The 27,528-nt window shown below is 41.0% G+C and overlaps 1 protein-coding gene across 1 annotated transcript in view; it reads left to right on the top strand.

The window, feature by feature from the left end:
• The window catches only part of FHOD3 (formin homology 2 domain containing 3), a 456,996-nt gene that overhangs the window by 320,266 nt on the left and 109,202 nt on the right, over window positions 1-27,528 (top strand). Inside the window, 3 exon segments of the mRNA XM_021711121.1 lie at window positions 2-160; window positions 837-911; window positions 7,179-7,292. Of these exon segments, the coding sequence (XP_021566796.1) occupies window positions 2-160; window positions 837-911; window positions 7,179-7,292 (348 nt within the window).

Below are 27,528 nucleotides of genomic sequence, written 5' to 3'. Positions count from 1 at the left end.
CCCCGCCCTCCTCCATCACAGCGGGCTCCCTGAAGGCATCGCCAACCATAGAGAAGCTGCCCTACGTGCCCCACAGCCCCTTCCATCTCTTCTCCTATGACTTCGAAGACTCACCCTTCTCCGCCAAGGAAAAGGAAGCAGAGTCCCAGAAGGAAAACAGGTAGATTTGCCCTCATGGGGGCTTGCTTGAGGCCAACCCTAGGAAGAGAGCACAGTGTGTTAACTGCATCCTTGGGCTTGTCTGCTGCTGTGTTTGTGTGGATTTCATTCCAAGCAGAGAGAAGTTATGGCATAAACTGACTTGCTGACCCCTGACTAAATAATGACCCGTATTTAGATAAGATGCATAAGAAAAATGCTCTCTGTTTGAATCAAGGAGATCTTTTGTTAAAATAACAATCACTAATAATGGGTTTTTAACATAAAGTTTAAAAAAAATATGTGTAACTGGGCACAGTGGCTTGCACCTATAATCTCAGTACTTTGGGAAGTGAGAGGATTGTTTGACCTCAGAAGTTTAAGATCAGCCCGGGCAACATAGCAAGACTTCTCATCTCTACAAAAAATAATTAACCAGGCATGGTGGTATGTGCCTGTAGTCCCAGCTATGAGGCTGAGGTGGAAGGATCACCTGAGCCTAGGAGCCATGATTGTGCCATTGCACTCCACTCTGAGTGACAGTGTGATACCCTGACTCGTGTGTATGTGTGTGTGTGATCTGTCAACATGTATACACTTTGCACCCGTCCATGTGGCAGGAAGTCCTTTTGACCTGCAGGATGCAGCCAAGTGCTTGGCCACCCGACTGTTGAGTGGGGTTTTCCTTCCTTTGACAGTTCCTCCAATTCTGTCCCTTTGAGCGCATATTCTGCTTCTGAGCCTTACAACTTCCGGTCTTTCTCTTCTAATAGGTGGGTGTTGTTTCTTTATTTTCTTTCCCTTTCCTATAGCTTTCTGTTTTGTGTTCTAATGTATGCATTTTTCTTTTCAAAGATTGCTTGTAGCTTCCTGTAAGATGACACACAGTTAAAGTTTAAGCCGCTCTGTGGGCATTAATATAATTACATTATTTGACTATGAGCAGTTAAATGACTTTTATAAAAATTGGAGACAGGGCAGAGGAAGATGTGCATATCAAAACTCTCCAGGGAGTGTTGAACAGATGCCTGCCTATATGACTGCCCTTCACTATTGCCTGGATTAGGAGCTCTCGGCCAGAGCGGGGAATGGGGAGCAGAGGGTTTGTATAGTTGTATAGTTTATATATCAATAGCTGATCATTCTGATGACCATCCTCATTCTAGAGTAATAATAATGATGGCTAACATTTATTGAGCATTTATTATGAGCCAGGTCCTGTGTTTTTCATGAAATCAGTGTTCACTTAACCATGAAAAGGTAGGTTCTATTACAGCAAGTCCTCTACATATAAACCTCCAAGTTGTAAACTTTCAAAGATGTGAATGTGCATTTGCATGTCCAATCGCGTAAGTTAGTTTATGTGTCTGGCATACATTGTCATATGCACGTACCCTTTCCAAGTGGTTGTACTTTTGTGTACTTTACTGTATAGTACTATATAGCAGGGGTCCCCAACCTCTAGGTCTATGGCCTGGGGGTTAGGGACCCCTGCTATATATATGCTAGGAACTGGGCCACATAGCAGGAGGTGAACGACAGGTGAACAAGTAAAGCCTTATCTGCATTTGCAGCTGCTCCCCATCACTTGCATTATTGCCTGAGCTCTACATCCTGTCAGATCAACAGTGACATTAGATTCTCATAGGAGTGCAAACCCTACTGCGAACTGTGCATGTGAGGGATCTAGGTTGCATGCACCTTATCAGAATCTAATGTCTGATGATCTGAGGTAACGCTGAGCAGTGATACTAGTTCTGAAGAGTGGCTGCAAATACAGATTAACATTAACAGTGAAGTTTGGCTACACAGGGACCACAATAAATCAACTGCTTGCAGACTCATATCAAAACCCTATTCGTGAGTGGCAGGTGAGTTGATATACTTCAAATGTATAGCTGCATGTAGTGACAGGCTTTAAGTCAGAGTCCAACACTTATTTTAGTCTGCACATGGCCCACCTATTGTTTTATTTGCCACTTCTGTCCCCACCTCTTTTTTCATGGTGAGTTGCATGATTTTTTCATTATATATTGCAATGTAATAATAAGAGAAATAGAGTACATAATGTGTTATGCTCTTGAATCATCCCGAAACCACCCTCTGCCCCTGGTCCATGGAAAAATTGTCTTCTACAAAACCGATCCCTGATGCCAAAAAGGTTGGGGAATCACTGCTGTGTAAAGTACAGTAGCATCGTATCTTTATTTCTTTTTTTTTTGTTGTTTTTGAGTGGAGTCTCATTCTGTCGCCAAGACTGGGGTGCAGTGGCATGCTCCCGGCCACTTACAGCCTCGACCTGCTGGGCTTTGGCAATCCTTCCGCCTCAGCCTTCCAAGTAGCCGGAACTACAGGTGCGTGCTACCATGCCCGGCTAGTTTTTGATTTATTGTAGAGACGAGGTCTCGCCAAGTTGCCCGGGCAGTTCTCAAACCTGCAGGCTCAGGCAATCCACTTGCCTCGGCCTCCCAAAGTGCTGGGATTACAGGCTGAGCCATCAAGCCTGGCCCATATCTTTATTTTAAGCCCAGGATGTCCAGATGCAAGCACAAAAGCAGTGGTGATGTAGCTGGTGCTGTCTAGCTGATTGTGTTAGTTGGTATCTAGGCTAACTTTTTGGACTTACAAACAAATTGGTCTTATGAATGTGCACTTGGAACAGAACTTGACTGTACGTAGGGAACTTACTGTATTAGCCCTTTTCTATAGTGAGGAAACCAAGGAACAGAAAGGCTCAGGAACTTGACCAGAGTCACTCAACTGTGAGTGGGGAGGGGTTCCAACCTCAGGCAGCCTGCTTCAGAGTTGGGTCCTAACCTACGTGTGGTGCTGCTGCCAGTCTCTTGGGCAGTCTGTCACTCTCTCTCCTTACTGGGGTCACCATATCCTGCCAGGGGTTTTCAGGCAAGTTTCTTGTCACCATGCTGCTTCTGCCAGAGCCTGTGCTTTGGGGACCTCAGCCTGGGTACCTGGCATGAAAACGTAGCTTGTTTTAAATAAAGGATTATAGGACCTGGACCTGAGGAGAGCTCTTTCACACCACGAAAATTCACCTAGACGTCTGGTCAGTAACCATTTTTGCTTAAATATAACCTAAAAGAATTTTGAAGCTTCTCTCAAGGTTTTAAGTAGCCCATCTACCATTCTGTTTTTATGATAAGTTTAAATAGTTGTAAAGGATGTAATTTGTTACATATATGCTTTATATTTATTTTTGCTAAATCCTTAGGGCTTTAGATTTAACTGAATCAATTATGGAAAACCCCAACATATGCCTAATTGGCAAAGCCAGTCCTCAGTCAAATAAAAACTAATTTGTGTCAGAAGAAGTTTGACTCCAGGTTTTGGTCCAAATCAGTAAACTTATGCATCTCTGAGAATTTTCCCACTCCTAGGGCTGATTCTCAAGGTGGGGGACAGGTAGATAGAGAGAAGGCAGGAGGTCTTGTGTCTGGTGTGTCCCTGATAAATGAAGCACTGCCTTTTCTCTCCTCTGTATTTCTTAAAAAATTTCCTCAAAAGTGATGTTTCCCCAGATTTCTTGGCACCAGGAGGTTTTCCAGCACAAGACAGGGTCCCACTCTGATTCAGCCCACTTGAGGTGTCTTTTTTTTTTTTTTCTGTAAAAATAGAAGATGACTGTGGAAGGAGAAGCAGGGAAGGAGACCAGGAGACCTCAGAAACGGCACAGACAGATCCATTTTAAGAAAGAGCAGATATGAGGTTGGGTATGATGACTCATGTCTGTAATCCTAGCACTTTGGGAGGCCAAGGCAGGAGGATTGCTTAAACTTAGGAGTTCGAGACAAACCTGGGCAACATAGCAAGACCGTGTCTCTACAAAAAACAGAAAAACTGACTAGGCATGGTGATGCACACCTGTAACCTTCTCTCACTCAGGAGGCTTAGACGGAAAGATCTCCTGAGTCCAGGAGGTCGAGGCTGAGGTGAGCTGTGATCATACAACTGCACTCTAGCCTGTGCAACAGAGTGAGACCCTGTCTCAAAAGAAAAGAAAAAGAGGAGACATGGAACTTGAGGATCTGAAAATTCATTTCTTCTTGTTTCCAGAATGGCTTTGCATAGCTCCAGGAGTCTGCACTGAGTTTTAAATACCTCAGAACTACAAGTTCTCAGCAGGTCTCATCCAGGTCCAAAATTCTGGGATTATTGTGATCTTTCATACAATTTTGTGGACTGACTCCAGTATGACTCCTACAACCTCCAAAAACAATATCTATGTGCAAGTTAGGAGTGGTACATTTGACTGGAATAAAAATACCTTGGCAACTAAATTTGTCCCAGCAGAGTGTATTAGCCCATGGTGGTGACCCTGTACTTTCTGGTGATGGTCTTGACCTCAGATGGGGCTTTCCTGGACCCCAGATCCCTCCAACCTAGTCTGCAACCCTCACTACTACTGATAGTCCTGAGGGATATACTCATAAATTGTCCAGTTGAATATACTCATAAATTGTGAAAAGCAGCCCCTGCTTGTGAATTAGCATTGACTTAGATTGACTAACTCAGCAAAGTTTACAAACTTTTCAAATCATTTGTCTGATAAGGGTGTGAATACTGTCTAAATATTGTTTGTTCCTTTTGAATTTTTTGATGTTCACTTGCTGTGGTTTTCAGGGGTCTGTGCTTTGATGACTCAGTGATTGACTGCAACTAAATGGGTTATCATAGAGACCAACCAGTTTGTCAATAAAAAGAACATTTCCCTCCCCTCCAAAAGAGTGCTGAACAGTGAACTGTATGAGTCAGTCAGTTTGGCTAAAATTGAGAAGCAAAATTAGACAGACTATGAAGCATCTGAATTAATTGCTTAGCCATTAGAAAAACCAAAGGAGGGAAAAACACATTATGCTTATTTTCTTTCCATAGCGTCATTTAAACACAGTTTTAGCCAAGTGATCCTGTTAAAAGGTTCTGCAGGATGTCCACTTGTGGTCAGAAGGGGATTGTTTTAGCTGCTGGTGTAGGGTGACAAGCTGAGTGGCCAGGCAGCTGGTGACAGAGGCCTGGAGCTTGTGCAGAGCCGGCGGCGTCGGAACCTGGTCTCCAAGGACACCATACATCATAGGCCAGGAGCAGCCTCCTTCCCCTCCCTGTTGGCAGTGCTGGCTGCCTGGTTTCCCCACTCTTCCCTCATTCGCTTCCACTCCTTCCTCTGTGTCTTCTTTTCTTTATATGTTCCTTTCATTCTTTACCTTTTTGTCTTCTACATGGCCTGTGGTTTGGGAGCGCCCTTGAAAAACCAAACCAACATCTGCTTGGAGAAGCAGTTTACCTGGCAGACATGTAGAGTGTGGGGTTTTTTAAGAGAACAGAAAATGAATGCCCAGAGGTCAAGTCCCACAAAGATGGTGTGTTCACAGAGAAAGCTGATGGAGTCAATGGTATTCTCCGAGCCTCCCTCTGCCTGGCAGAGGGCCTGGGACTGAGAACACGTGTGACACGTGACACCAAATAAATAAGGACAGCAGCAGCCATGAGGATCAGAGCAGCACAGGCTAGATGGGAGTTGTATATTTTATTTTCCATTTGAGTAATGTCACTTATTATTGAAAACCAAAATTTCATCTCTATTCCACTTTTTAAAATAGATGGTCCATTTTTAAAACCTTTTTTTTTTCTACACTTAGTTTTTGACATTTGAGAATATTTTTGCACAGCTGTGGTCAAATTCTATGTATAATATTATATCCTGATGTTTTCTTTCCTTTTATATTATTATTTTCCATGTTGTCCCTTACAAAATTGGTCGTTGTTTCTGATGGTTGCATAACATTCCATTGGTAAATACCAAATTATACTTCTTAGCCATTTCTACATTGTTACCTGGTTGGGTAGTTTCTAGTTATTCACTATAATCTAAATATTATACTCCAATGAATATCTTCACGCATGACATTTTCAACATATAAATAGCCATCAGATTATTTCCTTATGTTAGCTTCCCAAAAGTGGATTTACTCTGTCAAAGAGTACACATGTTTTGTAGTCAAACTGGTTCCCAGAAGGTCCATTTCTATTGATGGGAATTTGACCTGGATTCTCCATGTCTGGTAAAGTCTTTGTGCACATATATAATCGTGACCCTTGGGATCCCACACATCCTAATACAGTATCCCTAACCAGTTTAGGGGATAAGGCCGGCCCTGCTCCATAGCTGGGTAGGCTTGAGAGGGAAAGTTTTCTGATGTCATTATTTGTAACTAATCATGAGTTTCTGTTCCCACACAAGGACTTCAAATGATGATTTGTCTTCTTAGAGTTTTCTGAGTGATAATGGCTAATTATAAACTGCTAAAGGAGACATCTATTCTGAAAAATGAAAAGCAAACTAGAATTTTACAAATCCTGAAGTATAATTTGTCAGAGATGTCTGGGAAATAATCAAATCTCATGTAAACTTCATGGCTATAATTTTGGTTCAGGGGAAATGTTCAGTGAAAACACACTGAACGGATACACACACCTCCAAGCTGCAGGCCAGTCCAGAAGGCTTGGGGACAGTTTCTCCATGATCACCGAGTGTGTGACAGGATTACATTTAATGAATGAAATTGATTCAGAAATACCTAAAGTGGAAATTTTAATGTTTCTTCAGCCAGTCATATGGTATTTCTTACAGACCCATGATGGCATTAACACTCACTGTGCTACCATGAGAGGCAAGAAAAATCTTCATGGTTCAAATGAAGACAATCCGGATTTTTAATTTACATTAGCAGATAATTTTAATGTACATTTTAAAAGACAGAAAATGTGAGGGTTTTATTTAAACCCTTTGTCATAAATCTTGCTGCTTAATGATTCTGCATTTTAGGAATCTTTGCTCATGAGAAATTATCAGACAAAGCAGTTAGTAAATCTCTTTAAGTGAGCATGGTCACTAACAGTGGTAGCATTTCAGACCTGTTTTTCTTGCAAATAGTAATAATAATATGATAATTTGCTAAATCTTGTTTGCTGACTTGTACTCATTTCTCTCTCCTTTTCCCCTCAACTCGCACCTCTGCACTTTTTAGATACAGCAACTTTGGCAACAACTCTTATCACTCCTCAAGACCCTCAACTGGATCTAGTGTGCCCACCACCCCCACATTGTCTCTCTCACCCCCACAGGAAGCCAGGTGAGTCCTGTGAGCTTGCTGGTGGCTTCAGGATCCTCAGGTGAGGGGAAGCAATGTGACTGAAGAAAAAATATAAGTACAAGGTATAATGTGAAATATTTTCCTTTCTAGAGCATAGTCCCAAAGCAAGAATACTCTTTTTTACACACAGTTTGCTAAGAAAATATTTTATTGGTGGTAATATTTTATCGTTATTATTGTCTCATCCCCCTACATACTTTCCATAAACAGTCTAAACATTTCTTCTAAAATATTTAAGTGTGAATGTTTTGGTTCATCCCTCATAAGCTGTTCTAGATGCTACATAAGGTCGGCAATTTGTCATACACACATCTATCTTCACCTTTGAATGATTAAATCTATGTAAATCAGAAGGCAAGGGCCCCTGAAGGTGCTGTGTAATTAATTTAGGACCTACCAGAAGAGAAAAGAATTGTATGGGTACATGGAGGGAATTCAACTTGGCAGGAATATTAGACCACCAGAAATTAACTGATGATGACTCCTAGAAGCGAATGATTGCACAAGCATGTGTTTACAAGGGAAAGGTAAGACCTATAATTTTAGAACAATTAGAAAGTTACCCTTACATGGCAAGAGTGCTGAGTTAGAGGAGACTGGTTGGATCCCAACTCACTCACTTGGAAGTTATTTAATCCCTGAGGGTAAAATGCCAATGATGCCAACCCTCACCTTAGAGGGCAGTTTTGATGAACAAATGAAAAAGTCCACACGTGAGTGATGTGTAAAGCCCATCATGTGTAACTGGTGGGAGGGGGCAGTGCAGTGGATGTTGGCATGTAACTTCCATGTCATCCATCAGGAATCTGGACATGGGCCATTCACAGAGATCATTTGCCTCAAATCCCAAATTTAAAACAAACCTGATCTGCATTGTACATTCCACCCTATTCTGTGTGTTCTAAGTGTGCTTCACTGAGTACTGCTGAGGACTGTAGGTTTGATTGGGTTATGAGGCAGGCAAGATCTCACAGCCCCTGGAAGTAGGGATATTTGGAGGGGTATGCCTAGCCACATGTCACTGTTAATTTCTAAGATGGCATATAAATCCCATAATGTCAAACTCTCAAATGTCACAGCTCCATGTGGCCCTGGGGGGCACACTCGGGCCGTTAGGTCTTTGTAATAAGGTAACCATTTGATTACTCTGAAAACACCCTTACCTGACTGTAGCTCTGTCCTGTACCCTAGGCACCTCCTCCTGGGATCAGCCGAGGCAACCTGTAGTCCTGGAGAGATCACCATAGAGGTGACCCTTGACATATGGGATGTAAGATTTGGGTCCCAAAAGAGGAATATTGGAGTCTGACTGATATGACATTGAACATTTTGCACCTGCCAGTTCCTCAGGGACTAGAAACAGGCTCCATTCGTTGTTGTGCCCCCTGCAGTTCCTGGGGCCTGGCCGTAGTAGAACCATAGTAAACACTGATGGAAGCTTTGGGTAAATAGCCACTTACTTGGTGGAGGTTATAAGGGTGGGGATTTTAGGTGGTCCACAAAAGTACTAAAGCTCTGAGTTTTGGGGGTGTTCCTTGCAGATTCTGAAAGGGAAGTCCCAGCCTCTGCTACTTTTCTACCCCTGGAATCCTAGGTCCAAGTTTGGGCAGGAAGACCCAGGACCCAGGCTCCTGAAGGACTTGCTGGGTCTCTTGCCCTGCTTGGACTGGCTGAAGTACCCTGCAATGGGGGAAGTAAGGTCAGTTAACCCAGGAAGGGTGGAGCTGGATCCCAGAGTACCTTGAACATCCTGGGGAGGAGGCTGGACTTTATCCTGAGACCATGGGAGCTATTCAAGTTTGGAAGCAGGAGGTGACCAACTCGTTTGTCAACAGCATATAAAGGCCAATGGGATGAGGCTGCAAGAGCAGGGGCTACTAGGAAGCTGCATCTGAGTCCAGGAGAGATGACCATTTCCAACAAGGGCAGTGACTATGGAGCTTGAGAGGTGCTGCAGGTTTGGTTGAACATGACTGCCACCTGGAGGATGAGCACAGGGAACTCAGAATGAAGGAGAGTTCAGCCTTGTGCAAGCATGTGGATGTTAGAAACAAGGAACTGAGGCAGTCCGGAAGAACAGCAAATTAGGGGTGGAGGAAGAACAGAAAATTGGGACTTGCAAGGTCTGGAGCATGCGTATGACACCCAAGGAGTTGTTCTGGAGTCCTGGGGAGCTGTGGGCTCATTTGCCCTAGGTTTGAAGACGCTCTGGGATTAAATCCCCGGAGAGGGCCTGGCACTGAGATCGGGACACTGGGAAACAGCAGTATCAAGAGTGACTGTTCTTCCAAGCTCCTTTCTCTCTTCCAGGGCACTGCTGCCTTAGGAACTTGGTTCCCTTTCCCATCTACTGTATCCGCTGAGTAAAATCACTTCCCTTCCATTTCATGTCTTTTCAATGATCACCTTGTGTGGCTTCAAAAAAACCATGTGATTAATTATTTGAAATATCAGAGGTATAATTTCATTTTTAAAACCAGGAAGCCACTGGGCCTGCTATATTACAACTTAGGTTTTGTGAGTAGAAAAAAAAAAAGAAAGAAAGAAGAGGATCCCCCAGCTCCAAATCAGTCATATTCATACCATTGCCCAAGAATACGATGTCAGTTGCACTTCTGATAATAGATATTTTTATATACTTTAATTTTTTTCCTTTTTGTTTTTGTTAAGTAGGAGTCTCACTCCATCACCCAGACTGGAGTGCAGTGGCACGCTTGCGGCCACCTCAGCGTCAACCTGCTGGGCTCCAGCAATCCTTCTACCTCAACCTTCCAAGTAACCAGAACTACAGGTGCATGCCACTGCACCTGGCTAATTTTTTGATTTATTGTAGAGATGAGGTCTTGCCAAGTCGCTTGGGCTGGTCTCAAACCCATGGGCTTAGGCACTCCACTCGCCTCAGCCTCCCAAAGTGCTGGGTTTACAGGCTGAGTCACCAAACCTGACCAATTTTCTTTTCTTTTTTTATATTTAACAACCAAATTCTTTGGATGTGACCCATAACCTGATTTCACATATATATTTTCTGTTCTATTAAGATATGTAATTATTTTTACTGAGGTATGTATACTTCAGTAGAATTTGTAAGAAATGTTGAATATATATATAATTAAAACCAAACAGATAAAATTTTTTCTTTTAGGAAAACTTTTGAATTATTTTAAATAATAGTTGCATTTTTTTTGTATTGAGAACCACATCTTCTGTGAGCACACCCTTGGCTAATAGACATCATACCGGATCCCCATATGGTACTGGGGAGCTCTAGAACTCCATTCCCTTGATGTAGAAACAAGACTTGCTTCTGCGAAGTCCTAGGAATACCCCTAGGCCAACTGAAACTCCCCTTTGGGCACCTGGGCCCACTCAGGAATCGCAACAGGGCACCATCATGAGCTTAGAGTTTCTCAGTGTTACCCCCAAGCATCTTAGTGTGTTAGATGTGAATAAAACTTGAAATGATACATTGACCTAGAAAGGAAGTGCTGAAGAAACAATATACAAAATTAAGGCAAAGCAATGGTAGTTAAACGAATTCATCTTCATGTCTCCTATTACAGCTTCATTAATACAGCTCTTCTAGAAACAGAGTGTAGCATTGATTTCCATAACACTGGAACTTAAGTTGTGCCAAAACAAAACAAGAAAACCAGAACTATTTGCAAAGGCCCTCAGGAATATAAGATGCAACTATTTAATGAAAACAGACTTAAGAGGCTTCACTTTTGAAAATGTACTTTTTGAGCAGAAAATTTCTAAATATTTTCTTTTTGGAAGAAAACAAAACTACAGGAATATTTGAACCATTCATGTCCAAGTATTTAAATAAAGCAAATAAGCAAACTGTAACCACACCACAAGCAAATCTGCCATGGTGGGGCTTTGAGAAAGGCCAGCGCATCCTCCTTTCATCCCTAAGGTGACGTCTCCATCTTGTGGGCCTTTTTAGAAGTGGCAGCAGGGAGTGTGGGCTAACTTTTAAGTTAGAGTGAATGTAAGAGTCCAGGGCCTGGCACTGAAGATACCTTGGCCAGTCAGTACTCATGCTGGGACTAGGTAGGGAGTCTACCCAGAAAGAGCCAGTCCTATGCTGTGAGTGCTCAGTGGAAGAACATTGGAGGAACCTCAGACCCAGTTTTTAGGGACCCGGAGAAGACTTCCCAGTGAATACATTGAGCTAAAACCTGAAGGGTCAGTGTACAACCTTAGTGCTGGTTCTGTTCTCTTTTCCACTTTTAATATGTTTTTGTTTGCTGTAAATGACAGCCATGTGCCCATTTTTCAGATCGTCAAGAGCCCTCAGAGGGGTTTGGGAATGGTCTTTCTCATATGGTTGTCCCAGTAGAGTTTTTCCTACTTCCTATGAGATTATAAGCCCAGATAAAAGTAATGGCACCCCCTAGGGAGTAATAATGGATAATAAGGGTTGAATAAATGATACGGTGTGTGTGTGTGTGTGTATGTTAAGAACACTTAACATGAGATCTGCCCTCTTAAATTTGTATGTATACAACACCTTACTGTTAACTGTAGGCACTATGTGATATAGCAGATCTCTGGAACTTACTCATCGTGTCTAACTATAATTTTATACCCATTGAACAGTAACTCTCCACATCTCTCTTTTTCCTCCATCCACCTAATCATCATTCTGTTATCTACCTCTATATCTTGGACCATTTTACATGGCTCATACAGTATTTGACCTGTGACTGACTTATTTCGCTTAGTATAATGTCTTCTGGGTCTATCCTTGTTATCATACATAGAATTTCCTTCTTTTTCAATGTCCATTTCCTGTATATATCACATTTCATTTATCTCTTGATGGTCATTTGGGTTATTTCCAGATTGTGGTTGTAGTACATGATGCTGCAATGAACATGGAAATGACAATGTCTCTTGGAGATCTTGACTTCAGTTCTCTTGGATATATATTCCCAGAAATGGATGGATCATTTTTTAAAAGAGGGTACAATTTTAAATTGTATTGTATTAATTGTTTTATGGACATGTACCCAGAATAAAATTTTAAAGGTGTAGGAGGGTGTATGGCAAAAGTAAAACTCTTGTTACCGTCCCTCGAGGCAGTAACTCCCAGCAATTTCTTATGTCCTATACCCAGGGACATTTTATGTTTATGTAAGTATATCAATGTTTAATAAGTTATTACACAAATAGTAACACATTACACAAATTATTCTGCATCTTGCTTTTTCACCTAAAAATCCATCTTAGCTCTTTGTTTGTAGTAGCATGTGTGTTTGGTATGTTCGTTTTAATGCCTGCATCACACTTTTTTCTCTGGAATGCCACTTTATATACCCAGACCCATGTTGACGGGTCCTGACCTTTTATATTACAAATGATGCTGACTTGGCACAAGTGGTTCACACCTGTAATCCCAGCATTTTGGGAGGCCAAGGCAGGAGGACTGCTGGAGCCCAGGAGGTCTAGGATTCAGTGAGCCGTTATCATGCCACTGCACTCTAACCTGGGCAACAAAGTGAGACTCCAGCTCAAAAAACAAAACAAAGCAAAACAAATGATGCATCAGTGTCATTCTTGTACGTGTGTCATTTTGCACAGGTATGATTATAGGATAAACTTCTAAAGATGAATTTAATAAATCAAAATGGCTGCACGTCTTAAATTTTGATTAATTTTTACCAAATTGCTTTTCATAAAGATTATACCAGTTTTGGTTCTCAACAGCAGTGTGTGGGAGACCTTGTTTTTCCATACCTTGCCGGATTTTGCTCATCATAAGAAGTTGTATGTTGGTAAAGTTTTCATTTTCATTTCTCCTATTGTGAATGTGATTGAATATGTTTTCATATATCCAGGACCGTTTTTTTTCTATGAATTTTTATTTCAGGATCATTGAGTTGTTTTTTTCTTATTCCATTGTAGACGTTCTTTATAAATTGTGATAGGCATAGCGATTATTTTTCTGTCATTGATCTTTCTACTTCCTTTATGGTGTTTTTACCATGTATAAAAATTTCATTTTTATGAGTTAAATTTATTAATCTTCTTTATCTTCCGGGTTTTGTGTTCCTACTGAAGAAGACCTTTTCTCCCATGGTTTCTTCTAGTATGTCTATAGCTACATTTTTTTTTTCATACTTAAACATTTTACCTACCTGGAAGTTATTTTGTCAAATGTTATGAGGCAGAGTTCCAACTTTTTAAAAAATGTGTTTCAATGTCACTTATTGAATCATCCATTGTTTCCCTACCAATTTGTCACACATCAATAGGAATGCAAGTTTGTGTATGTGTCTGTGTTGCAACAGTTCCTTAGGAATGTCTATCTCTTCCTGCTGCCTACCCTCTCTGATGAACCATTCTAGGCTCTTCTTTCTTCCAGTTTTTGTCTTTACCGTTTCCTTAGTAGTCACACAAATATTGGAGCAGTCTTGCTATCATTTTGCTGTCTGCTGTTGAGAAGTTTTGTGTAGTAATAATGCTGGGATAAATAACACACTCATATTTTTGGGAACCTGGGAGATTGGACACCTGTGGTGCTTTACAAAAGCTTCTCCTCCTGGTTCAAGTTTCCCCTTGTGGGAATCTCACTTCCTGGGACCCTCTTAAGCACCTGCCTTCACTATTTGTATAGAGAATCCCCCTCAGAATTAAAGTCTCTGCTTTCATACATTTCCTGTCTATTTCCAGTAGCTGTATCTCTGCCAGTGATTACAGGCTGGGCATGGCTTTTGACGTGTGTGTGGCTCACTGGACCTGTGTCGTCTTCATCCCAATTGCCTGTTCCAAGAGGACCATCTGTCCCACATGAATCTGAATGTTTGTGTCTTTGTATTCTTGTCTGCTTTGGTGTTGATTATTTTTTGTCCTGACGTCACTAGTATCTACATATGCCTCGAGGTTCTATTTGTTTGGTTTTGAATCATTGTTTTTCTGCAAATGTGTTATCTGTGTGCGTTTCTGGATTCAAAATACTTATTGGCTGTGTTCTATCACTTGATCTACACAATACTTTTTAAAAAATTGTGACCCTGGAGTTGAAAGCCCCACTGTCCAATGGGGCTCTAGTTCAAAAACATTTTAACTGTTAGATCAAAGTAGATTAAAAAAAGAAAAAAACTAAACATCTCTGAGAAAATCCCAGATAGCATGTAAAACAGGATAAAAGACACTGCCTTTTTATGTGATCAAAGTTAATGGCACCTAGTCCCCAACTCTCAAAAGGAACCAAAGGGAACCAGTGCACCCTGATTTCCCACCATTCAGACAAAGAAGCTGTGTGCTCCTTGGACCACACACCCACAGTCTCCCCTTGCCTGCCCTCACTTCCTGATAGCAATCTTGTTACAAACAATAAGAGTCCCTGTAAGGCAAAATGTGGACCTAATTAGTTGATTGCGTTACATCCAGAATGCATAAGAGGAGAAACACTGGTCTCATGGGTGGAGCAAGTTTACGGTAGGGTCTGGTCCCCTGATGGCAGCTTCATACAGAGACTGTGGGCATTAGGTGACCTGGATTCTGCCCTGCTGTGGAATTCTGGGTCCAGACACTGGAGATTCTCTCTTCCACATATTCTTTCTTTCTATCTATCTATCTATCTATCTATCTATCTATCTATCTATCTATCTATCATCTATCTTTCTATCCATCCATCTATATATCTATCAATCATCTATCTATCATTCATCTTAGAGTTTCCCTCTGCCACCCAGGCTAGACTGCAATGATACGATCATAATTCACTTCAGCCTCAAACTTTTGGGCTCAAGCAGTCCTTCCACCTCAGCCTCCCAGGTAGCAGGGACTGCAGGAGTGCACCTCCATGCCCAGCTAATTTCCACATATCTTTGATGCCTTCTCACTATTCCTGCTACTATCTATGTCATGGTTTTTTGTTATCACTGGCTATAGTGGTTTTACACTGACATTATACAAAGATCACAGAAAGAAAGTGTGTGTGTGTGTGTGCGTGTGTGAGAGAGAGAGAGAGAGAGAGAGAGAGAGAGAGAGAGAAAGAGAGAGAGAGAGATTTTCTCCTTCAGAAATGTATTCCTGGGTCCCTGCTATATCTGGTTTATCCCATTTCCCCATTCCTTCTCTAAAAGCCCAACAGTGAGGATTAAATAAGCTTAACTGCTATAATGCAGGAAGATGGAGTTTCTGATTGAATTCGGAAATCGTGTATATAGCCTACACGAGTCCTACACACTCATATTTCATGCAGCAAGTATTTATTGAGTGCACTGATCGAATCAGACCCAGTCCGCGACGTCACAGGACTTATGCTTCAGTGGCAGGAGCAGAAGAGAAGCAAATCACCTTGCAGGTAGTTTCCATTGTCATAAAGACTGTCAAGAAAATGAACCTCCATACAAAAGCTAATGAGAGTGAGGCCATCAAAGTGGGGTCTTAGCACAGGTGCTCCATGGTTATGAGAGACACCTCTGGGAAGAGGTCTGGGAAACCGAGCCACCAGTAGAAGGCAAATTGCAGTTTGCCTGAGTCTGGCCCAGTAGGTTGAGGAAGTAATGAGAAAGAGGAAGATAAGAAAATGGAGTGAGTCGCATTTTTCTTCAAAACATGATCCTAACAATCTGGCCAAGATGGAAGACTTTTGAGTGTTTAGAGAAGAGGCAAGTGTGCCAAGGAATTGTGCCTAGAGGGGAAAAGCAGCAGAGAGAAGATGGGAAGGATGGGATCAGTCTGGATCAGCAAGGCCTGAGAACGAGGGAGCATGGGGGCTGCTGGAGGCAGTCTGGGATCTGAGAAGCTGCCCGGAGAACGGCTGAATTGTGAAGCCAAACGGAGGTGGATCTGGAGCTATGATGAGAGAGGACTCATTTGACCTGGAGCACTCACTTGGTTTTGGACGGAAGGGTGGAAATTAAGAGGGAATGACAGAGCCAGCAAGGACTGCCGTGTGCCAAGGTCGGGGCCTACAGAAGGGCCCAGCGGTCAGGCTGAAGCATAACCACACCCGGGGCCTGGAGGAGTGGCTTTATGCTCCACACACGTGAGCCAGTACAGTAACGTGAGACTCCACGAGGCTCCGTAGTAACGTGAGACTCCACCAGGCTCCGTCTCTCTGCAGTGCATTGCGTGGCCCCAGCTGTCCCCTCATGGCCAAGGAATCTCAGGTCTGCACGGAGGCAGTGTGTGCCACAGGCTGGAGAGAAAACACTAGAGGGAGACTGAAACCGCATCCTGGCTTTGATGGCAGATGTCTCCAGGACTATAGCAACGATGATGAGAAAAGTTGCCTGTTTCTTGGAGCTGTCTTTGGGCTTGCTAGTTTCATCAGGAGAGCTGGGATGTGGCCCTGATGATGTGAAGAAAGATCCTTACATTCCCCTTCTTGTATCAGGGCAAGCAAAAACCTTTTGAGCTGAACATAGCCCCAGAGCTAACTCTTACCCTGTGATCACTAGATCGGGTGATCCTCAATTTCATAGGTTGTGAGAATGCTCTCACTGTTCAATGGCATTTCATTGCCATTTTATTATTATTTTTGACCTCCATGTCTTCATATTAAACTATCTACTTGCGAATTAAGTGATCATTTCAAATATCAGATACTTTTTTGAATGTAGTTTGTCCTTTGTTAATACTCAACCAGAGATTGTCATTTATTTCATAAATAGGAAACATTAAAGGTTTGTTTCATTCACTAATAAGACTTTACTTAACTTGAACTTACCAAAGGATATGTTTAAAACCACTTTTGCAGTAAAATTGCCAAGTGAAAAACTGCACATAAGTTTTGGCATATGGATACACCAGTAAAACCACTACAACAGTCAAGATAATAAATCACATACCCATCACATCCAAGAATTTTCTCATGCCGCTTTGTGACTGTGCTGCCGTTTCCCCATCCCTAAGCAAACATTGATCTGTTGTTATAGATTCATCTGCATTTTTAAGAGTTTTATATAAATGTAACCATGCAGTATAGATGCTTTGGGGGGATATTGGTTTCTTTCAATTAGCATAATTGTTTTGAAATTCATTCACTGTGTGATATGTTTCAGAAGACCATTCCTTTTTATTGTTGAGTAGTATTCGATTGTATTCATACCCTACAATTTGGTTATCTGTTTGCCTGTTGATAGACATTTGGGTTGTTTCTGATTTGGAGCTATGAACATTTGTGTGCATGTCTTTGTAAGTGTGTGCGCTTTCATGTATCTTGAGTAAATGCAGTCATGCATCACTTAATGGAGATAGGTCCTAAAAACATTGTTAGGTGACTTCATAGTGCAAACAGCAGAGTGGATTTATGTCAACCTAGATAGTAGTATAGCTAGCACTACACACCTCGGCATATGGTCTAGCCTATTGCTCCTGGGCTGCAAGCCTGTACAGCATGTTACTCTACTGAATATGAATAGCATAGACATTATACTTCTCATTATAACACAATGAGAAATATTTGTATATCTAAACTTAGAAAAGTTATGATAATAATATGATATAAAAGATAAAAAACGGAATAACTGTACAGGGCACTTACCATGACTGGAGCTTGTAAGATTGGAAGTTGTTACTTTGGGTGTGTCGGTGAGTGAGTGGTGAGTGGTTGTGGAGTACATTACTGTACACTATGTACTTTATGAACATTGTTCACTTAGGCTACACTACATTTTTTTTTAAGTGTTCTATGGTGTTAAAATGGCTATAATGTCACTCAGTAATAGCCATTTTTCAGCTTCATCATTGATTGGACCACCATTGTGCATCCATTGTTGACTGAAGCATTGCTATGTGGTGGATGTTTACCTTTTTAGGAAATTGCGACCACTTATGTACCTAATCCTGACTTGTACCCCACATCTTTAAAAGAAAAAGAAAACAAGAAATTGGGAAATAGTCTTCCAAAATGGCTGTACACACAGTAATGCTGGCCTCATAAAATGAGAGGAAATATATTCCTTTCCCTTCGATTTTCTAGAAGAGGTTGTGTAGAATTAGCATTACTTCTTCCTTAAATATGGGGGGGGGAGGGTGGCTAAAAAAACTCCAGAATTATCTTTTGTAGGGTGCTCCCCTAGTAGTATAGGCTTCCCTTACTAAATAAGTGTTCTAAGAATCCACGGACATCAGTGTACCAGGTAGTGTTTTTGTTAGAGGCTGTGTTAGACTTCGGTGAATTTTTTTTTTTTTTTTTTGAGAGTCATTCAATGCATTTGCCCATTTCATGATGGATGACTTACAAGCACACCTGCCCACACCCTGCTGAGTGTTAAGCAGTTTTTAACCAAAAATAGCACAACTCCTATGCCCCATCCTGCTTATTCACTCGATCTCGTCCCAAGAGACTTTTTTGTTTCCCTGGATGAAAAATGTCCTCAAAGGAAAACATTTTGCTGATGTGGAAGAGGTGAAACAAAAAATGGCAGAAGCAAAGGCATTCAAATTGATGAATTCAAAAACTGTTTGGAGCAGTGGAAAAAGTATCTTGATAGATGTATTGCATCAAATGGCGAGTACATAATTTTTTATAAGTAAAATCCAGATTTTTAAGGGCTCTCCCTTGTATCTCTTAGAATTCAATAGTGAAGACATCTGGGACAAGAACTTTCTTCATGGGAAAATTAAAAACTACAAATTCAATTTATTTAATAGATACGTTTCTGCCAGACACTATGGCTCACACCTGTAATCCCAACACTTTGATAGGCCAAAAAGAGAAGATTACCTGAGCTCAGGAGTTCAAGAGCAACCTGGGCAACATGGTGAGATCTCGTCTCTACAATAAATCCAAAAATTAGCCAGGCATGGTGATGTGTGCCTGTAGTCTCAGCTATTTGAAAGGTTGACGTGGACAGATTGCCTGAACCCAGGAGGTCTAGGCTTTGTTACCCATGATCTTGCCACTGTACTCCAACCTGAGTGGCAGAGTGAGACTCCAATTTAAAAAAAAAAAAAAGATACTTTTCTGATATTAATCCATATCAGATCAACTATTTCTTCTTGAGTGAGCTTTGGCAGTTTTTGTCTTTTAAGGAATTTTACCATTTCATCTAAGTTATCAGATTTATTGAAATACAGTTGTTCAGAATAGTCTCTTATTCTTTTAGTATCCATAAAATCTGTGGTGATGTCATCTTTCTCATTTTTAATATTGATAATTTGTATCTTCTTTCTTTCTGACCAGTCTGGCTAGAGGTTTCTCAATTTTATTAATCTCAAAGAACCAGTTTTGTATTTCATTTAATCTTTATTATTTTTCTTTTTTTGTTGATTTATACTGTTTATTGTTTCCTTTCCTCTGCTTGCTTTGGGTAAATTTGCTTTTTTTTTTTTTCTCAGTCAGGAGATGAGGTCACCGATTTGAGACTTTTTTCTAACACAAGCATTTAGTGTTATAATTTTTTTTCAAAAGTATTGATTGCCTTTGCTACATTCTACACAATTTCATATGTTGTGTTTTCTTTCCATGTAGTTTAAAACGCTTCTAGATTTTTCTGTTGATGTTTTTTCTTTATCTCATGGGTTATTTTGAAGTATACTTCACTTATAAACATTTGTGGATTTTCCAGATAGCTTTCTGTTGAGTTCTAATTTAGAAAGTTGTAGTCAGAGAACATATTTTGTATGACTTGTATTCTTTTAAATTTATTGATATTTGTTTTATAGCCCAGAATATGATCTATTTTGGCAAATGTTCTATGCACACCTGAAAATAATCTGTATCCTAATGCTGTTGGGTGAAATGTTCTATAAATGTCAATTTGGTTGACAGTATCGTTATTGTATTTTGTATCTCTAGTCATTTTCTGTCGTCTTGTTCTATTAGTTACTGAGAGGATAGTGAAGAACTCTTGTACTATTTTTTTTTTTTTCTTGTCATTCAGGTTGGAGTACAGTAACACAATCATAGCTCACTGCAACTTTGAACACCTGGGCTCAAGAAATCCTCCCACATCAGCCTCTGAGTAGCTAGGACTACAGGCACATGCCACCACACCTGGCTAATTTTAAAACTGTTTTATAGAGATAGGGTCTCGCTATGTTATCTAAGCTGATCTTCTGGCCTCAACTGATCCTCCTGCCTCAGCCTCCCAAAGCATGGGGATTGCAGGCATTGTAGTTTTGATTTGTTTATCTCTTGCAGTTCTTTAAGTTTTTTTCTCATGTATTTTGAAGCTCTTTTATTAGGTGCATAAATGTTTACAATTGTTAGGTCCTCCTGAGGACTTGACCCCCTTATCATCTGAAATGACCTTCTTTATTCCTGGTAATGTACTTAATTCTTAAATCTACTCTGTCTAATATTAGTATAGCCTCTTCAACTTTCTAAAAAAATTAGTATTAATATGGTATATCTTTTCCACTCTTTTTTTTTAATTGGAGTCTCACTCTTGTCTCTCTGGCTGGAGTGCAGTGATACACTCATGGCCACCACAGCCTTGACCTGCTGGGTTTTGGCAATCCTTCTGCCTCAGCCTTCCAAGTAGCTGGAACTACAGATGCATGCCACCATACCTGGCTAATTTTATCGTAGAGACGAGTTCTCACCAAGTTGCCCAGGCTGGTCTCGAACCCCTGGTCTCAGACAATCCTCTTGCCTCAGCCTCCCGAAGTGCTGGGATTACAGGCTAAGCCACCATGCCCAGCCTCTTTTCTACTCTTTTACTTGAGCATAAATGAGGTTTTATATTTAAAGTGGGTTTTCTTGGCCAGGCATGGTTGCTGATGCCTGTAATCTCAGCACTTTGGGAAGCAGAGGCAGGAGGATCGCTTAAGCCCAGGAATTTGAAACCAGCCTGGGCAACACAGTGAGACCTCTACACAAAATAAGAAACAACTGGGTGGCACACACCTGTAGTCTCAGCTATTCAGGAGGCTGATATAGGAGGACTGCTTGAGCCTATGAGTTGGAGGCTGTGGTGGGCTGTGATCATACCACTGCGCTCCAACCTAGCAACCAAGTGAGACCCTGACTCAAAATAATGATGATGATGATGATGAAGTGGGCTTTCTTGTAGGCAAGATATTGTTCAATTTTGTTTTTTGAAAAATTCAATCTGGCAATCACTGGCTTTTAATTGTGGCATTTGGACCACTTATATTTAATGTGATTATTGATTAGGTTGAGTTTAAACCTTCACACTTTGATTTGTATTTGTTCCATCTCTTTTTTCTTTTTCTCCTTTTCTTTAGGAGTTGAGTAGTCTTCTATTTTGTCTCCTTTGTTGCCTTATGAGCAATAATTCTGTTGTGTTATTTTAGTGGTTGCTTTGGGGCTTATAGGATACTTTTTAACTTATCATAGTCTGCTTTTAGGTGACACTACACTGTTTCACGTATAGCATAGCAGACCAGCAATGTTATGCTTTCATTTTTATTTTCCCAGTGTTTATTCTATGGTGATCATACGTCTTACTTTCACATAGGTTGTAAACCCCACAACACATTGTTATTATATTTGCTTCAAATAATCTATTATCTTTTAATAGATCAGGAGGAACTAACAATCTTGTTTTCCCATGTCACTATTTCTTGTTTTTTGTTGTTGTTGTTGTTATTTTGAGTCAGAGTCTCTCTCTGTTGCCCAGGCTGAAATGCTGTGGCACGCTCACAGCCACCACAGTCTTGACCTGCTGGGCTCAAGCAATCCGGCCGCCTCAGCCTTCCAAGTAGCTGGAACAACAGATGCATGCCATCACATCCAGCTAATTTTTGATTTATTATAGAGACAATGTCTCACCAAGTTGCCCAGGCAGGTCTCGGACCCGTCAGCTCAGGCAATCCTCTTGTCTCCGCCTCTTAAAATGCAGAGATTATAGGTGTGAATCACCATGCCCACCCTGTGTCTTTTCTGATTCTCTTTCTTTGTGTATATCGAGATGGTCATGAATATCATTGACCTTCTGCCAACATTTCTTGTAATGCAAGTCTAGATAGTAAATTCTTCCTGTTTTTATGTGTTTGAAAAGTCTTTATTTTACCCTAAGTTTTGAAAGATACTTTTTCTAGGTAAACAATTATATGTTGATAGAATTTTTTTCCCTCTCAGAACTTTAAAGATATTGCTTTAAACTGGGCTTATTGGCTCAGTCTGTAATCCCAGCACTTTGGGAAGCCAAGGTGAGTGGATTGCCTGAGCCCATGGGCTTGAGACCAGGCCGGGCAACTTGGCAAGACCTCGGCTCTACAATAAATAAAAAATTAGCCAGACGTGATAGCACACTTCGGCTACTTGGAAGGCTGAGGTGAAAGGATTGCAGAGTCCAGCAGGTCGACGCTAGGGTGTCTGAGAGTGTGCCACTGCACTCCAGCTTGGGTGACAGAGTGAGACTCCAACTCAAAAAAAAAAGATATTGCTTTACTTTCTTCTACCTTACATTACTACATTACTTCTGACAATAAATCATCTGTCATTTTTATTTATTTATTTTTTTTGTATCTCTGCATGTAATGTATCTTCTTTCCTCGGATGCTTTTAAGATTCTCTATCATTGTGTTTTAGCAATTTGATTTTGATATGCCTTGGTGTAGTTTTTTTTCTGTTTCTTATGTTTGGGGCTTAAGATTCTTAGATCTGTGAGCTTATAGTTTTCATCAAATTGGGGGATTTTTCAGTGCTTATTTCTTCAAAACATTTTGGCACTTTTGACCTCTCCTTTCTTTTGATAACTCCAGTTGCATGTATTGGATCACTTGATGTTTTCACAAAGTTCATTGGTGCGCTGTTGATTTTATTTTTCAATTGATTTCATTTTGAGCACTTATGTTGCTATGTCTTCAAGTTTATTAATTACTTTTTCTGCATTGTCTATCTACTGTTTCGGCTGGACTCTTTTTAAAATACCTTTCTGAATATGTTAAATCTTTTCTCCAGCTTTTTGAATATGTGGTCTGTAGTCATAACTGTTTCAGTGTTCTAGTGAACTAATTCTATCTTCTGTGTAATTTCCGGGTTGGTTTCAAAGGATTTACTTTTCTTCTCTTCATTATGGCTTGTCATTTCCTTGCACTGCTGGTGTAGTGGTATCATGCAAATTCCTAATATAGTTTGTCTTTCTTTGCACGCCTGATCATTTTTTATTGTTTTCCATATCTTGTAAATTTTATCTTGTTGTATGCTTGATATTTTTGTATTCCTATAAATATTCCTGTGCTTTGTTCTGGGATGTACTTAACTCAAAAACAGTTTAATCCTTGTAGGTCTTGCTTTTTTAGCTTCATCAGCCAGGACCAGAGCATTGTTCAGTCCAGTATTTTCCCACTATTGAGGCAAGACACTTGTTGGAACATTAACCAGTGCCCCCTGAATTATAAGGTTTTTCTCTGACTATGGGGAACAGGCACTACTCTATGTCTTATATAATCTCCAGGCTCTGTTTGCTGTAATTCATTTGAGTAGTTCTTTCATTGGCCTGAAGCAATTTCCTTACTGCAGGTGCTTGACCAATCCTTAATGGATTATTTGAGGAAAACCCTCTGCAGGTGTTCAGAGGTCGCTCTCTCTTTCTATAACCCTAGTACGTTACCTGCCAACATCAGCCACCTTGGCTTCTCCAGACTCCCAGCTGTGTCTCCTCTACTCAGGGAGACTTCTAGGCTCTGCCTGAGTTTTTCCCTTTCTGCATCACTGCCTCCAAACTTCCTCCAGTGAGTCAGCAAGGGCAATACTGGTCCTTAGTTCCTTTGTCTCTTATCTCTCAGGAGTCTCTGACCTTCTCCAACTGATGTCCACATTTCTGAAGTGCTATTAGTTCATATATTTTGCAGTGTTCTCAGTTGTTTCAGGTGTGGATAAATCTGGTTCCTGGCTGGGTACAGTGGCCCATACCTATAATCTCAGCACTTTGGTAGGCTGAGGTGAGAGGCTTGCTTGAGCCCAGTGAGTTCAAGACCACCCTAGGCGATATAGTGAGACCCCCCCCCCCATCTCTTCAAAAATCAAACAATTAGCTGGGCATGGTGGCATGCACCTGTAGTCCCAGCTACTCGGGAGGCTGAGATGGAAGGGTCACCTGAACCCAGAAGTTTGAGGCTGCGGTTAACTGTGAGCATGTCACGCCCTCCAGCCTGGGTGACATAGTGAGACCGAGACTCAAAAAAAGAAAAAAAAAATCTGGTTCCTGTTATTCCTTCTTGACTGGAAGGGGATGTCCAAGAGCTTTCCTCTTTTCCCACTGAAATAGGCCTCCAATTTTATATGTAGAAAGTCAATTGGGTTGGTGGACCAACTTTCATTTTTTTATGGATAAGATTTTTTTAGAAAAGTTAACTTCTGTAAGGGAGAAAAAGACAAAAGCAACATGGAAATGACAGATTTTCTTGGCTATAAATGTGTCCAATTGCTACAACATGTAGTTCTATGACATTGCTCATGTCACTGGCACAGACAACTAAATTCAGTGCTGATTGATGGCACGCAGCTAGACACAGGTGCTCCGGAGAGGGGAGAGAAGTAGGAGACAGGTACCGTGCTCTGAGTTTACAGCCTTGCTGGAAACAACATTCATTCCCAAAACTGTTAAGGAACCAACCAATCATTTGTGATGATGTGTGCAAGGACACACCTAAGAGTTTGAAGAACTAAAGAGCGATGTCTGTGGTCATCAAGGAGGGTGTCTTGAAGAACTTAAGGAGAGAGAAAGAGAGTATTTCAGGAAGTGAGATACTACTAGGAACCAGACCTAGACCTCTTTGGGGAGCAAGATGAATGACTCGATGGGGCACATTTTGGGGACACAGTAGGAGAATTTAGCTCATAAGTCAGACTCTGAGATGATTTTAATTACTTCTGTAGTCCACATTTTATTGGTGTCTCCCCAATAATTGCCCAATTTCCTCTGACAAAAATAGAGAAAATATTCTAAGAACACATCCTTTTTCAGTCAGCTTTTGACTATGTAAGAAACCACTAAAATTTAATGGCTTAAAACAACAACTAAGCATTTGCTGAATGATTCTGTGAGTTGGTAATTTTGGCCAGGCTCACCATGAGCAGTTAAACTGGGTTCACTTGGGTTCACTCAGGTGTTCACAGTTAGCTGGTCATTAATGTCTAGATATCTTGATATCTGGCAAGTGGCTAACTCTCAGCTCACTTAATGGGGCAGCTGGGTACTGTGCCTCGTCGCCCGACCACCTTGCCCAGGCCTGTTCAAATGGTGGTGTTGTAGGTTTCCCCAGGGCAACGAGGGCATGAGCACTAGTGTGCAAACACTTTTCAAACCTCTGCTTGAATTGAATCACATTTCTGATCGCTTCATTGGCCAAAGTGAGTCACATGCTCAGCCTAGATTCAAGGGGCTGGGGGAAGGTTGCTTTTTAAAAAGGCATTGCTGCAACATTTTGTGTCTATTTTTATAGGATACCGTACAGCTGTTAAAAATGTTTTGTTTAGTAAACAAACAGAAGAGGAACTTGATGGCCATTGAGTTTAAAATTAATCACTTTGCTCAGAAAGTCATTGTAAGCTATCTGGCCAACTTAAATTATATTTTGAATGGTTCTCAAATGTTTTAAAAAGTGGATCAAGTATATTTCAATCTCTCTTATTTGTCTTAGCCTTATATTTATAAAGATTTGCTATTTTATGTTTAGTCTAATTTGCAGATTATTAGATCAATGAAATGTCAACCCATCATCACTAGAGAAAGACTAGAATTGAGAGATCTCCCCCTCAGCTTTTGGCCAAGTTGTCTCTCTCTATTCTCCTCACTCAGCCTGGGCAGCGGGTTCTGTTAGGAGCTGAGAGACATTCCAAATGACTTCAGATGGAGATTGGACTGGTTGTCTTCTGCCAAATCACTTTTCCATTAAAAAGGCAGGAGGTCTTAGAAAAAGGGGAGATTTTATGTCTTTAAGACCCTCCATTGTATTACAGAACAGATGCACTGTTTGTTTCTGAATCTGAGACGTAATTGTCATTATCAAGTGTATAATTTTGGTTGTTCTGGAACCAATCCTTTGATTACTCAAGTTAGCATAATGGAAATCATACTAAATTTCTGTGAGAAAAATAATGTAAATCATTTACGTCTCACCTTCAAAAAAGTGGGGGTAATAGAGGGAAGAGGTAACCTCAGCTAAAGATTCCTAATTGCCAAAACCTAAAGTTTCTTCGGGTCCCTGACAGAAAGGAGGCAGAAAGAGATGGCTGAAGACTGTCTGTGAACTTGGTCTGGGATCTGGTCATGGGTTTCCTTGTTTGCCCCTCACACTCAGGAGGGAATGAGAGAACTTAGGGCACACCTGAAGCCAGCCCAAGTTCGGGCAGGTGGTGAGTAGCCAGAGTTGGGATCTCTTTCTGGGTCTGCCTCTTGCCCTCCCTCCAACCTGCTGCTTCACAGTCGGAAACCCCTCTTTGAGGTATGGGTAGCCCTCAAATGTGTTAAGCTGATAGTGGCTTAAAGTCTCATTCTCTCATTGATTTCCACTATGATATTAGAGTATATTTGCCGAAGGAAGGAAAATTGAAAACTCTGATACTCATTTTAGGGAACTGTCAATGGCCTCTGTGCTGAAATCTGAAAAATGAACTGACTTTCTGTGACATCTAAGCACCTGCTTCCAAGCACATGTGCCTGATAACACACCTCTGCATTTTCACCCACTGCCCAAGTGACGTCGTGATGAGAAGACGGTGTGCTGAGGGGGCACATCCACATTCACACCCAGGGGATGCCGTACCCCCTTCCCAGCTCAGTTTGGTGACATGCTTGGGTGCTGGCCCTTCTATTACACTTGTGAAGGTGCTTGTCAATGTCAATTTTTTCTTTACTGTGCAACTGGTTGTCCAGTTACACTTGAAATTCTCTATGGTTCTTTGTGCAGTCTTAAAACAGAGTCAGTAAAATGTTTTGTTGTTTTTAAAAAATTTTTAAATATTTTATTTTATTTTAGAGTTGTGGGGTACATGTGAGGATTTACTACATAGTTAAATTGTGTGCAGGTGAGGTTTGGGCTTCTAGCAGGCCCTCTCTCCCCCTGATAGTGGACCTGGTACCCAGTGAGTTGACAGATGAGAATTTATCAAACTAAAAAGCTTTGCACAGCAAAAGAAACCATCAAGAGAGTAAAAAGACAACTCACGGAATGGGAAAAAATATTTGCAAGCTATACCTATGACAAACATTCAGGATCTACAAGAGACTCAAATGAATTGACAGGAAAAGCAAAAACAAACCCCAAAAACAACCCCATCAAAAGGTGGGCAAAGGACATGAACAGACACTTCTAAAAGGAAGACATTCAAGCAGTCCAC

Source organism: Carlito syrichta, unplaced genomic scaffold (genome assembly GCF_000164805.1).
Source record: "Carlito syrichta isolate Samal-C Ts95f unplaced genomic scaffold, Tarsius_syrichta-2.0.1 Scaffold301868, whole genome shotgun sequence".
NCBI classification, from domain to species: domain Eukaryota; kingdom Metazoa; phylum Chordata; class Mammalia; order Primates; family Tarsiidae; genus Carlito; species Carlito syrichta.
This window is presented reverse-complemented; position numbering and strand designations above follow the sequence as displayed.